The sequence below is a fragment of the Chiloscyllium plagiosum genome, chromosome 6 (assembly GCF_004010195.1).
Source record: "Chiloscyllium plagiosum isolate BGI_BamShark_2017 chromosome 6, ASM401019v2, whole genome shotgun sequence".
Taxonomy (NCBI): Eukaryota; Metazoa; Chordata; class Chondrichthyes; order Orectolobiformes; family Hemiscylliidae; genus Chiloscyllium; species Chiloscyllium plagiosum.
This window is the reverse complement of record NC_057715.1, coordinates 57,372,299-57,386,558: the sequence shown is the minus strand read 5'-3', so window position 1 is coordinate 57,386,558 and position 14,260 is coordinate 57,372,299. Positions and strand designations below refer to the sequence as shown.

General features: G+C 39.9%; 1 protein-coding gene across 10 annotated transcripts in view; it reads right to left on the bottom strand.

Annotated features, from left to right (window-relative positions):
- dlg2 (discs, large homolog 2 (Drosophila)) overlaps nt 1-14,260 on the bottom strand; it is a 968,837-nt gene that overhangs the window by 641,053 nt on the left and 313,524 nt on the right. For 8 of the 10 annotated variants that reach the window (XM_043691613.1, XM_043691618.1, XM_043691619.1 and 5 more), the window contains one exon: nt 12,184-12,300. The exons of the other annotated variants lie outside the window; for them this stretch is intronic. In XM_043691613.1, the coding sequence (XP_043547548.1) occupies nt 12,184-12,300 (117 nt within the window). The remainder of the gene's footprint in view (nt 1-12,183; nt 12,301-14,260) is intronic. 10 annotated transcript variants of the gene reach the window in all.

Genomic DNA, 14,260 nt, shown 5'->3' with positions numbered 1-14,260 from the left:
TGCTTCAGTAATCATTATAACGCACACAGCTATCTAATAGACATGGCAGATTTGTTTTTCTAGAAATAAAACATATTATTTGGAGAAATAAACAAAAGCAGTAAATCTGGTTTTAATATAAAGATGTGCTGACTATCATTTGTAAAAGTGTATATTCAATACGAACAAATCATTGAGGAAGGCATAAAATGTCTGAAAGACAAGTGAAACATAATTGTGTATTATATTAACAGGCACTTAAATTCCTATTGTAAGAGACAGTTAGTGTAAGAGATAGATAGCCAAACCAGCAACATAGTAAAATTAAAGCCTTCAATGATCTTCAAAATCAACCCCAATGGTTTCCACCCAGACCTTTTTTATAATTTATCCCAGGGTCTGTGAACAATCAATCGTAGACACTGGTTTGTATCTTAAACAAAAGACTTAGCAATTTATTAACAATATAGTAACTTTAGCAGAGCAAAAAAAATTATTCAATTGGTCTACCCCTAAAACCCAACAGCCTTTGATTACAGCCCCATTCACACAGAAAACAGACAGACAAAAATGCACAGTTAAGGAATAAGTAAAAAAACATCAACTAAATGAGCCAGATTTCTTAAGTTGTATTCTTGATGTATTGTTTCACTGGCATAGATGATGATTGTTTATTCATTGATTTTCTGAAGATGTAGATCAGGGTCACTTTTTTAATTCACTCAGAAAGGCAATAATACTGATAATTGATATTAACATACTTAAATTTATATTCTCTGAGCTTGCAAGAGCTGCTCATGGGAAGTTAGGCAGGACCTTTCAAATCTTCATGCTGTAGAACCAACAACAAGATTCCAAAAACCCAATTCAAACTTTAACCACTCCCTGACAGACTGACCATCTCTTCCATAATATCCTGATTACCATTCAACATCTGCCATTTGCTTAGCCTTTTCCATACTTAGAGGAACCAATTCCCAGGTCCTGGCCTCGATAATAGCCACCTTCTGCTATCTGTTTAAACATAATGCTCTACTCCAGTGGTGAAACATCTGCCGAACCTTTTGATCAGGAACTAACCTACAATTAACTTCCAAGCCTAGCCTCACAAATAAACAAAAGCTTGTTTAGTCTGTTTTCCTTTTAGCATCAGCTGTTACTCACAGTCCAAAAGTCATCTTTAGCTTATGGTTCTCAGTTCACAACTTTAAACCAAAATTGAAAAAAGAATAAAACAAAAATGTTGTAAAAATCAACAAGGGTTCCAAGATTATTTGTTCTGCAACAGTAGTGGGAGTCATGCAAATACACTGTCAGTTGCAGTGAGTCATTCATTTATTATCTGCAACTAGACAATGTTGTGATTTAAATGGAAATCTTCCATTATGGAAGAACTTAAGACATTCCCATGCTAGGATTTGCAATTGCCCAAAATGTTCTGTTTATTTGTCAAACAATATTACTAAAATTCTCAACAGAAACACAACGGTGCATTATTTTAAAATTAATTATTTTACAGATGCTATAGAAGGAACTTAGTCAACTTTCAACAAACAAATGTATTATTCAGGTAATAAATAACAAACAATATTACATTTTAAAAAGTCTTTGCACTTAGCCGCAAATACCTCTGATACTTCAGCTGCCAATTTGCAAGTTGGATTCGCTGCACATGTGTCAGCACTCACAGTCTGGGTCATGAGGACATATGCAACTGTTCCTGATGACTTTGGGTTATAGTTATAGTGTATATGCTAGGATTTGGACTCTCAGCTCTCAGGAGAACAGAAGTCCAAGGATTCACCAACTGTCCAAGAAGGAACATCTCTTTGAATCATTCCTGGATGGATAACCCTTTATTCTCAATTCTAGATATACCCCCAGGAGAAACATCCCCTTAGATTGTACTCTGTGAAGGTACCCTTTCCAATTCTTAAATCTTTCAATAAGATGATTTCTCATTCTTCTACAGTATAGCCTCAAACTGTTTGACCACTTCTCATTAGATAAAGAATAGTTGAATCAGAAACTCTCACAACATTACTTTGTGTTGCCATTGTCTCCATTGCTATATACCAAGAGTTGGAAAATAGGATTAGTGTCTTTGTGACTAGCCTGAACTCAATGGGATGAATAACAACCTTCTGCGCTGTAATCTCTATGAATATATGAGTCTATGATTCCCTTAATCCCAGGAATTAACAAATTAACAATCTCTGAACTGCCTCCAATGTAGCTTATCCCTCCTTAAATAAGGAGGCAAAAACTGTATATACTCCTTAAATAAGGAGGCTGTATGATTGTACAAATCTACTTTTATACTCCAGCCACCCTTGCAATGAAAGCAAACATTTAACTTGTCTTTCTAATTACTTGCTGTACCTGGATGTTAATGTTTTGCATTTCATAGTTCATTTGTATTCCAACCCAGCTAGTTGACTTTGAAGGAATGCTCTATAAAGAATAGGTGATTAACTGTGTCAAAAGCTGCAGACAAGTTGAGAAGGGCAAAAGCAGATAGCTTACCTTTGTTAAAATTGCATAGGCTATCATTTGTGACATTCGACAGAGGCATTTTGATGCTGTGGCAAAGGCAAAAATCTAACTGAAGGAATTCAATCACCGAGTTTCAGGAAAGATGGGCACAAACTTAAGTAGCAACAAACATGGCAGACTGGTTAATAAAATCAAAGCACATGGGATAGAGGAATATGGCAAGTTGGATCTAAAATTGCTCACTGTCACAACCTGCATCTCCATAACAAAACAAAGAATAATGGTTGACTGATGTTTTTGCAAATGCAAGTTTTTAGTGGTGTTCTACAGGACTCAAATGTGGGAGACCAATTGAAACATTTACAAACTACATGAGTTGGCTAAGAAGGTGAAATTGGAGAGAGTGGCTGTCGACTGTCAGATGGTGTTCCAAAAGGCCATTCAGAAAATATATCATTGGGATTTGACAACGTTGACATGAATTTATGAATGGGAAATCATGTTTAACAAACCCACTGCAGAGCCTTTTGCTCAGGAACTAACCTACAATTAACTTCCAAGCCTGGCCTCACAAATAAACAAAAGCTTGTTTAATCTGTTTTCCTTTTAGCATAAGCTAAAATGAATATAAATAATGAAATGTATAAGGGAGATCTAGTGGATGTGGTATATGTGGTATCAGAAAAATTTTGTGAAAGTCCTCCACACGAGATTGTTTTATATATTTAAGTCAAATGGGAGTGGGCTAATATACTGGCATAAAATGAGAATTGGTCATTAGATAGGAAACAAAAGTCTGTATTTCCCTAAACGTTGACTATGTACCAATTTTGGGGAGATTCATAGAGGCTTCTCTCTGTGATGTCCACCAAATGTTCTTGTGCAATTTTACAGTTAACTTTGCATTATGCCTCCACTATGGTGCTCATACACTACATTGCCCTCACCAATAGTGGAATGCTTACCGCTGCTCAACCTTTTGGGTGTCCAACCATGACACCATAATAAAGTCCAGTTATGTTCCAGTTCAAATATTACGAGCCAGAAATAGCTTTTTAGAGTTGCACTGTGGGTGGAATTGCTCTAGAAATGGCCAATAACAGTTGGCACACTGCTGACAGGGATCTGGAGGTCCTGGTGGATGGGGTGGTCAAGGACAGGGCTGTATTCTTTCCTCAGCACTGCCAGTGGAAACCACAGCACCAAAAACTGCCAGCCTGTCTTGATGTTGTCACCTGCCACTTCTACAATCCTAAGGACTGCCCAGCAATACAGGAGGAACGTTGTTAATCTATGCTCTGCAAAGTAAATTCCAACACTTTCTCTCTGCTACCTCACACTCATTCTAACTCCACTAGTGCACCTACCTCAATTCAAGGCTTATGATCTATTATTTTCACTTTTGCGTGTAGCATCTTCCCTCAATCCTCTCATCTACGCTATTCCTTAGATTACTCCGCCTGCATGCCCTCTGCACTTCCTATTTACTCATTTGAGACACCTCTCCACTTTTGCCCTACATGGACCAGCATTACCAACTGTGCCAGCCACTTTCACCCCACTCAATCCCTGCACTTATTTTATTCCTGGAAAAAAAAACTAGAATAGGCAGAGAGGGCCAAGTAGTGGTGTTCCCAATATTCAGCTGCTTACTCACTATGTGACAGAATCCTTGCTTTAGCAGAACACCATGTCTGCCCACGTGATGGTGCTGCAAACTCCATGTCCCAACAAACAAATAAGATTCATTGGCACTATCCAGAATATGTGGATGCTGGAGTACTGAATAAATTTGAGGAGGAGATAGATTTTTAATTATTGGTTGAAGGGGGCAGCAGTGGCTCATTGGTTAGCATAGCTGCTTCATAGCACAAGGGACAGAGATTCGGTTCCAGCCTTGGGTGATTGCCTGTGTAGAGTTTGCACAATCTCCCTGTGTCTGGATGGTTTGTGCTGGATGCTCCAGTTTTTTTTCCCCAAGATCCAAAGACGTGCAGGTTAGGTAGATTGACCATGCTGAATTGTCCCGTAGTATACAGGGGTGTATATGTTAGATTGATTGGCCATGGCAAATGTGGAGTTACACGGATAGCGTGGCAGGCTGAGTCTGAGTGGGATGCTCCTTGAAAGGTCGGTTCAGACTCGAATGGGCCAAATAGCCTCTTTCCATACTGCAGGGATTTTATGATTCTAAGGGCTATGGAGAGTGAGCAGGAAAGTAGAGTTGAGGCCCAGATGAGCTTAGCCATGATCGCATCAAATGGCACAGCAGGCTTGTGGAGCTCAATTGCCTACACCTATTCCCAGTTGTTATGTTCTGATGTTGTTCCTCAGCTACCATATGTGCTACTTTCAAAATTGTTATAATCAACATTATATTCATCTTCAGACACATTGTTTTAGTCTGTTACCACAGAAGGGCCCCTTATCTCAAAAAGGATGTATGAGCCCTGGAGTCTGGTCAGAGGAGGTTCACGAGAATCCCAGAAATTAAAAGCTTAACATTTGAGGACTCTGGGTTTCTACTTGGTAGAGTTTAGAATGATGAGAAGTGATCTAATTGAAACATGCAGAATACTGAATGGCCTGGGCAGAGTAGATGTTGGGAAGATGTTTCCATTAGTAGGAGAGACTAGGACCCGAGGGCACAGCCTTAGAGTAAAGGAAAGGCCTTTTAGAATGGAGATAAGGAGAAACTTCTTCAGTTCAAACAGTGGTGAATCTATGGAATTCATTGGCACAGAAGGCTGTGAAAGCCAGGTCATTGGGTGTATTTAAGACTGAGATAAGTAGGTTCTTGAGTATCAGGGAGATCAAGGATTATATGGAGAAAGCGAGAGAATGGGGTTGAGAAACTTATCAGCCATGATAAAATGGCAGAGCAAACTCGATGGGCTGAATGGACTAATTTCTGTTCCTATGTCTTATGGTCTTATCTGGGGTCATTCACTGCATGCCCAGACATCTGGGTACCATAATGGTGAGACCCCAGGCACCTTTCATATTGGATCTTGCAGCTCATTTCCATTGGCCAACTATAATGTCAACTACAATCATGAATAGACCAGGAAGGAAGATGGCTAGATATGGAAGTAGAGTGACCAGGGTGGGAAGGAGAGTGTAGCTGTGCCTAGATGGAGGGAGTTGGGAGCCAACTGGGAAAAAAAGGAAGGAGGGTGCCAATAGTGAGGAACAGTTTATTCTTGGGATTTTAGGAAACATTCCTACAGGTTAGAGGAGGATTAAAGGAAAAAAAAACAGTGAAATAAATAGTCAATTTTTAGAATGGCATAGAGTAACAAAAGAGATGCTGCAATATTCTATGCTTATATCTCAGCTGTTTAAAATCTTTATCAATGATTAGGTGACAGTGCCAAGTATAATGTACCCAGGTTTGTTGTAGGTAGAACGCTATGTGAAACATTAAGCAGTTAGAATGCAAGGAGGTAACAGACAGGTACAAACTAATAAAGAATCATACCAGCAAATGATAAATGTATAATGTTGAAAAGTGTATAATTATTCAGTTTAGCTGAAAGAGTAAAAATCCATTGCTTTCAAGTGATGATAGACTGGTAAATAATGACTTGCAAGAGTTAGATGCCCCTGAATTTGAATCACAGGAGCCTAATATGCAAGTGAAGCAAACAATTATGAAAACAAATGGCATGTCGGCCTGGAATAACAAAGTAAAAGAAATTTTGCTGCAGTTATATAGGCTTTAGAGAGATCACCTGGAAAAGTATGCTCAATTTTGACTTCCTTATCCAAAGAAGATTATATGTGCTGAAAAGGGGATGCAAAAAGGCCACATTAATTCCTAGCATGAGAGATCTGTCCTATGAGGACAGATTGAGAAGAAGGGGCCGATACTCCCTAGGACTTCATTGAATTTTGAATTATTTCACTAAATTTTCTACATGTTGAAATTATTACATGTCCCACTGAAGTATTTTTCTTTCACCTATATCTTTAGTGGCAATTAGTCTTTGTCAAACAGCACTTCACTCAATATGTGATAGGTGACTTCTCCATAATACGTTTAATCTGTGGGAGGAGTGCCAGTGAGGACCGGGGCTTGTTGGGAAGGTAAATTTAAAACTATACAAATTTACCTCGTGATTAGGTGCAGCACACACTGAGCAGGAGCGGGACTGCTGAGTAAGTGACGTAATATATTTGAATGTCTCCTGCCCATCCTCTTCCTCTAACGAACATAAAGGTTCTGTGCACCAGATTGATAAGGTAACTAGTTTCTTTTTTATATTCTTTACTTTTCTACATTCTAGAACAGTGGGGATGGTGGTCAGGGCAGATGAATATTCCTCCTGCAGAACGTGGGAGGTAAGGATCGCCACTACTGTCCCTGCTGACTTCATCTGCAGGAAGTGTACTCAAGTCCAGCTCCTCGAAAACTGCGTGAGGAAACTGGAGCTGGAGCTGGATGAACTTCGGATCACTTGGGAGGCAGAGTTGGTTACTGAGGAGAGGCGGGGGGGCTATTGAGAGGAGGCAGAAGGGGTTATCGAGAGGGGTTGCAGGGTGGTAGTCACACCTCAGGTACAAGAAAAAGGCAGATGGGCTATTGTCAGGGGACAGAAAGAGAACTGGCAGGCAACGCAGGGAACCCTTGTGGTTGTTCCCCTCAATAACAAGTATGCCATTTTGGATACTGTTGGAGGGGGGTCTTGCCAGGATAAGCCATGGGTTAAATGTCTCTGGCAAAGCATCTGTCCCTGTTGCTCAGAAGGGAAGGGAAGAGATGAACAGAGCATTAGGCACTGGGGACTCCATTGTTGGGGGACACAAAGGAGATTTTGTGGGAACAAGAGAGAGAGACTTACGGTTGGTGTGTTGCCTCCCAGGTTCCAGGGTTCATGATGTGTTTTCAGGTTCCTCGAGAGGGAGGGTGAGCAGCACTAAGTTGTGGTGCACATAGGCACTAAGGGCATGGGTAGGGAAAGGGATAGGGATTTAAGGCAGTAATTCAGTGAGCTGGAGTGGAAGATTAGCGCTAGAACAGAGTTGTTATCGCTGGTTTGTTGGCCATACCACATGCTAGTGAGGCAAGGAATAGGGAGAGAGAGCAATTGAACACATGGCTACAGGGGTGGTGCAAGAGCGAGGGTTCCCAATACCTGGATAATTGGGGTTCATTCTGGGGTAGGGGGGAGTGAAATTTGCTAATACTGTCAGGAAGGTTTAAACTAATTCAGCAGTGGGATGGGAACTTAATTTGAAGTTCCAGCGTCCAGGAGGTTGAGAGTAGTGAGGTCAAAAATATGGTTTCAAGATCGTAAGAGTTCACTGGCAAGCAGGAAGGTGGTTTGAAGTGTGTCTACTTCAACGTCAGGAACAAGCGGAATAAAACGGGTAAACTTGCAGCATACGTTGGCATCTGAGATTTCAATGTTGTGGCTATTTCGGAGACATGAATACAGCAGGGACAGGAATGGCTGTTGCAGGTTCTGGGATTTAGATGTTTCAGTAAGAACAGAGAAGATGGTAGAAGAGGGGGAGGTGTGGCATTGTTAGTCAAGGACAGTATTACAGTAGCAGAAAGGATGTTTGAGGATTCATCTACTGAGATAGAAATAGGAAAGGTGAGGTCACACTTGTGGGAGTTTTCTATAGGCCTCTGAATAGTTCCAGAGATGTAGAGGAAAGGATAGCAATGATAATTCTGGATAGGAGTGAGAGTAACAGAGTGGTTGTTATGTGGGACCTTAACTTTCCAAATATTAACTGGAAATACGATAGTTCGAGCACTTTAGATGGGTCAGTTTTTGTCCAATGTGTGCAGGAAATGGTTTCCTGACACAGTATGTAGACAAGTCAACAAGGGGCAAGGCCACATTGGATTTTGTAGTGGGTAATGAACTTGGCCAGGTGTTAGATTTGGAGATAGGTGAGCACTTTGGTGAGTGACCACAATTTGGTTATGTTTACTTTCGCAATGGAAAGGGACGGGTATATAACACAGGGCAATAACTCTTGCTTGGGGTAAAGGCAATTATGATGCGATTAGTCAAGATTTAGGATGCATAGGATTGGGAAGGAAACTGTGGGGGATGGGCACAATTGGAATGTGGAGCGTATTCAAGGTACATCTACTACATGTCCTTGACAAATATGTACCTGAGAGACAGGGAGGTGGTCAAGTGAGAGAACTGTGGTTCACTAAAGAAGTTGAATCACTTGCCAAAAGGAAGAAGGAGACTTATGTTAGGATGACATGTGAAGGCTCAGTTAGAGCGCTTGAGAGTTACAAGTTAGCCAGGAAAGACCTAAAGAGAGAGCTAAGAAGAGCCAGGAGAACACATGAGAAGTCGTTGGCAGGTAGGATCAAGGAAAACCCTAAAGCTTTCTACAGGTATATCAGGAATAAAAGAATGACTAGAGAGAGATTAGGGCCAATCAAGGATAGTAATGGGAAGTTGTGTGTGGAGGAAATAGGAGAAGCACTAAATGAATATTTTTCATCAGTATTCACAGTGGAGAAAGACAATGTTGTCAAGGAGAATACTGTACTGAGATACAGGCTACTAGACTAGATGGGATTGACATTAGCAAGGAGGAGGTGTTAGCAATTCTAGAAAGTGTGAAAATAGATAAGTCCCCTGGTCTGGATGGGATTTATGATGCTCTGGGAAGCCAGGGAGGAGATTTCAGAGCCTTTGGCTTTGATCTTTACGTCATCATTGTCTACAGGAATAGTGCCACAAGACTGGAGAATAGCAAATGTTGTTCCCTTGTTCTAGGAGAGTAAAGACAACCCTGGTAATAATAGACAGTGAGCTTTACTTCAGTTGTGTGTAAAGTGTTGGAAAAGGTTATAAGAGATAGGATTTATGAACATCTAGAGACGAATAAGTTGATTAGGGATAGTCAACACAGTTTTGTGAAGGGTAAGTCATGTCTCACAAACCTTATTGAGCTCTTTGAGATGGTGACCAAACAGGTGGATGAGGGTAAAGCAGTTAATGCGGTGTATATGGATTTTAGTAAGGCGTTTGATATGGTTCCCCACAGTAGGCTATTGCACAAAATACGGAGGGATGGGATTGAGTGTGATTTAACAGTTTGGATCAGAAATTGGCTAGCTGAAAGAAAATAGAGGGTGATGGGAAATGTTCAACCTGCAGTTCAGTTACTAGTGGGGTACCGCAAGGATCTGTTTTGGGGCCACTGTTGTTTGTCATTTTTATAAATGACCTGGATGAGGGCGTAGAAGGCTGGGTTAGTAAATTTGCAAATGACACTAAGATCAGTGAAGTTGTAGGTAGTGCTAAAGGATGTTGTAGGTTACAGAGGGAGATAGATAAATTGGAAAGCTGGGCTGAGAGGTGGTAGATGGAGTTTAATGGGGAAAAGTGTGCGGTGATTCATTTTGGAATGTGCAACAGGAATAAAAAGTACTGGTCTAATAGTAGGATTCTTGGCAATGCAGATGAACAGCGAGATCTCGTTGTCCGTGTACATAGATCCCTGAAAGTTGTCACCCAGGTTGATAGAGTTGTTAAGAAGGCATACGGTGTGTTAGCTTTTATTGGTAGAGGGATCGAGTGTCAGAGCCATGAGGTCATGTTGCAGCTGTACAAAACTCTGGTGTTGTCGGACTTGGAATATTGCGTACAGTTCTGGTCACCGCATTATAGGAAGGATGTGGAAGCTTAGGAGAGGGTTCAGAAGAGATTTACTAGGATTTTGCCTGGTCTGGAGGGAAGGTCTTATGAGGAAAGGCTGAGGGACTTGAGGCTGTTTTCATTAGAGAGAAGAAGGTTGAGAGGTGACTTAATTGAGATATACAAGACAATCAGAAGTTTAGATAGAGTGGACAGTGAGACTCTTTCCACGGATGGTGATGGCTAGCACGAGAGGACATAGCTTTAAATTGGGGGGTGATAGATATAGGACAGATGTCAGAGGTAGTTTCTTTACTCAAAAGTAGTAGGGGAGTGGAATGCATTGCCTGCAACAGTAGTTGACCCGCCAACTTTAAGAGCATTTAAATGGTCATTGGATAAACATAGGAATGAAAATGGAACAGTGTAGGCTAGATGGGTTTAAGATTGGTTCCACAGGTCGGTGCAATATCAAAGTCAGAAGGGCCTGTACTGCGCTGTAATGTTCTATGTCTACCATTATGGATAAACATTTAGCACATACTAAGCTTTGTGCTTATCTTACAAATTTAATAATCTTGCATTTAGTTTCATTAGTAGTGATGTAATTTACGTGCAATAGTGATCGAATATGGACTTCCTCGAAAGCACATTCAAGACATTCCTTCAGTCCAGTATTAAACTTTGCATTTGTACTCTCTTCTTAAGGCCTGGAAAATCCAGCTAACATAAGGTAAAGTAAAATATCAAAATTAAGGTGGGAAGCCTGTTATAGCAAATTTTGTTTCTATTTACTTTGCTGGACAATCAAATCTCTTCTGTACTTGGATTTTTAGGTACTATTAACTCACAGAACTACATAAACTTACAGAACAGGAATAAACAATTTGATTCATAAGGTTATGCTGGCTCTTTCCTCTGGTAACCCAAAACTGATCCCACTAACTCCACTGAACATGGTCTGTCATTTCTCATGTACCTTTATCCTTTCAAATTAACTATTACTTACCTTTCCATTATAAGGAACTACTTATTTATTTTACAGCAATATGCTGGATAAAGAGATCTCTTCTGACTTCTCTCCTCACTCCATTAAAGAATTCTCCGGGACCACGGTGACTGAGTTCTACTAGTAAATAACCCATTATAGGCAGAGCATATATAGTTCAGGTTTATCATTCCACCTCAGGAGTCGTCTTCAGGAACCATCTGTGCTCCATTTCGGCATTTTCATGCTGTCCCTTTTCAACATCATCCAAAGACAAGGAGGGAGTAGCCTTCATAGATATGCCTATCATACCAGACTTGAGCTCTGACCACCTCTTTTGATCATTCACTGCCTTAGAGTTGCCAGATTGACTTTTTGATATCCAACCTTGAATGAGTTTCAGTTTTCTCCAGTTAAGTCTTGGAAAAACTAAAGCAATTGCCTTCAAACACTTCATAATTTTTCAACAGCTACCACCAAGTCTATCCTCCCTCCAGTCGCTATTAGTTGACCTGCTCTTTTAAATGAGACATTAAACCAAGTTGGCTCTCTCAGGTAAATGAAAAATTATCAAGGCATATTGAAAGACGAAGGACAATCCTGGCCAACACTTAGCCCTCACCTTACATACACAATTTGGCGGTTGTGCTTCTTCCAGCAGTTCCTACACTTTAAAAAGTTTTTTTTAGTGGTCGTATAGTGCTTTTGAATGTCCAGAGTTTAAGAAATGAATTGTATTATCTTTCCACACTTCAATTGAAAGATCCAACTGCAATTATATCAAATTAAAATTAATTAGTTAGAATTAGTTAGCTAACTTCTGGGAAGTAAAAAGGAAACTTGACATGATCTATGGCATCACGAGCCTTGTAGGAATAATTTACAAATTCTGAAATCATAATGTAAATCTCCAAGAAAAGAGAAATACTTTATGCTACTAATTATTTGATGGTGTATTGTGGTTTATTGGAAGGTGGTTAGTTTTGAAGTCTTGTTAATTTGAAGGTGATTTCAATACCGGGAAGGGGTTGGATGATTTTTACAGGTTCAGGAGCATCATATCTTCTCCTTACACTGGTCAATGTCAGAACTAACCTGATGGGATTCTGTGCCTTCTTTAAAGTTCACAGCATCTTCAAGCTCCAGATCATATGGCTGTTCTTCCATGTCAGTCAAGTCAAGCAGCTGGGCTTGGACATCACAGGGACAAACCTAATAACCAGAGGCAAGAGCGATGTCATAACAGAGAGACATAGTCTGAGACTGCTTCAGCATCTATCCTAGTACGTGATGGCCATGAAACATTTTTGACCTTTACTTGCAATTGATCAGGTTGCATCTGGAACACCACTGGAACCTATCTGATCAATTTTTACTCGTGTGCCAAACAAAATGTTTTCCAAAGATAAATTATAACTTCCACACTGCTTATAAATACAATTGCTTGGTTGCGTAGAACTTCACAAAAAAGATGAAATAAGTTTAAGTCTAAGCTCTTCACCTTGCACTCATCAGGCCAGAATGCAAGAAATAAGACTTTAAAAAGGAACAGCAATTTATACAGCGTCATAAGAGCTTGCTGATAGGTTGGGCAATTGTTGGCAAGGAGATGCAGCAAGAATACTTAACAGTGGGATAGCAAGGATATACAGCATGAATACTCAACTAACAGTGTCATAGAGTCAGAGAGCAAAGAAAGGCCCTTCAGCCCATCAAGTCTGCACTGACAATAACTACCATGAAAGGGACTCAAATCCCAATTTCCTGCATTTGTCCCATATCCTTGAATATTATATTTCAAGGGTCCATTCAAAATATTGTTTAAAAGGTTGGAGGTTTCCTGCCTTCGCTACCTTCCCAGGCAGTGTATTCCAGATTCTCACCACCCTGCGAGTGAAGACGCTTTTCTCAAATCCTATCTGAATCTCCTACCCCTTACCCTAAAACTATGCCCCCTCATGATTGACCCCTCAACCAAGGGGAACAGCTGCTCCCTCTTCACCCTGTCCATACCTTTCATAACCTTATACACCTCTCTCGTGGCCCTTTCTGCTTTCTCTGTTTTAAAGAAAACAATCCAAACCTACCTAGTGTCTTCTTATAGCTCAATTTCTCCAGTCCAGGGAACATTCTGGTGAACCTCCTCTGAAGCCACTCTCATGCTATCACATCTTTCCTGTAGTGAAGTCACCAGAATTGCATATAGTACTCTAGCTGTGGCCTAAGCAACACTCTGTACAACTCCAAAGTTATCTCCTTTCTCTTATTTGTAGGTACCGTGTTGGGTCGACATATAAAACATGTCACTGTATTTTCCGTGTAAACGTACATACTCGAACTGCCTCCATATTTAAGGGACACAAAATGGCCAGAATTTAAAGAAAAGCCTGCTTGAACTGCCTGTTTTTAAGAAACAAAAAATGGCTGAAATGTTTTAAAAAGCCTGCTTCAGCATTTAAGTGAAAAACAATAATGCCTTTGAGAAAGGGGTTATTCGAGACAAAAGAGAGAATTATCTGAACAGCAAGATTCCAAAGAATGCAGAGACAGCACAATAAGGAGATTCAAGGATAAACCATTCAAAGATTTGTAACAAACATAGAATAAATAGTGGAATTGGAACTCACAAAAATCTTTGAAAGATCACTAAAGTACAAGTAATTAATTCCAATCTCATTACAGAAAGGATGTGTTCAGCCATAAAAACAGCAACTGAAGTTATCTGAAAGAAATTAGCTGTTTCTGAAATGATTTACAATACTAATAGGTTCTAGTAAAAGATTATTTAAATAATCATAGATAGATTTCAACGTATTTATAAAATTTTATAATGAAAGCAATAAGGGAAAACATTAAAGAGATGTTCTGGCATATCTTGTCTCATTAGCTAAAGAGTATTAACAGAAGGAGTAATTACAAAATTTTATAATAAAATTAATATCATAAATTTTATCACAGAAGCAACTGTCTTTTATATAAGTAGTAATGGAATTTGATAGAGATCGGAAGTACAATGAAAATAGAATTCAAGCAGTCTTCAGAGATAAGCAACCAGGGACATGACCAAAAGAGAACAGCGAGTAATATTGGGATGCAACATAGAAAGATCCCAAGAACTAGAGATTACAATAATTGTTAGGAGACTAAGGGAACATTGGGTTGTCTATAGAAA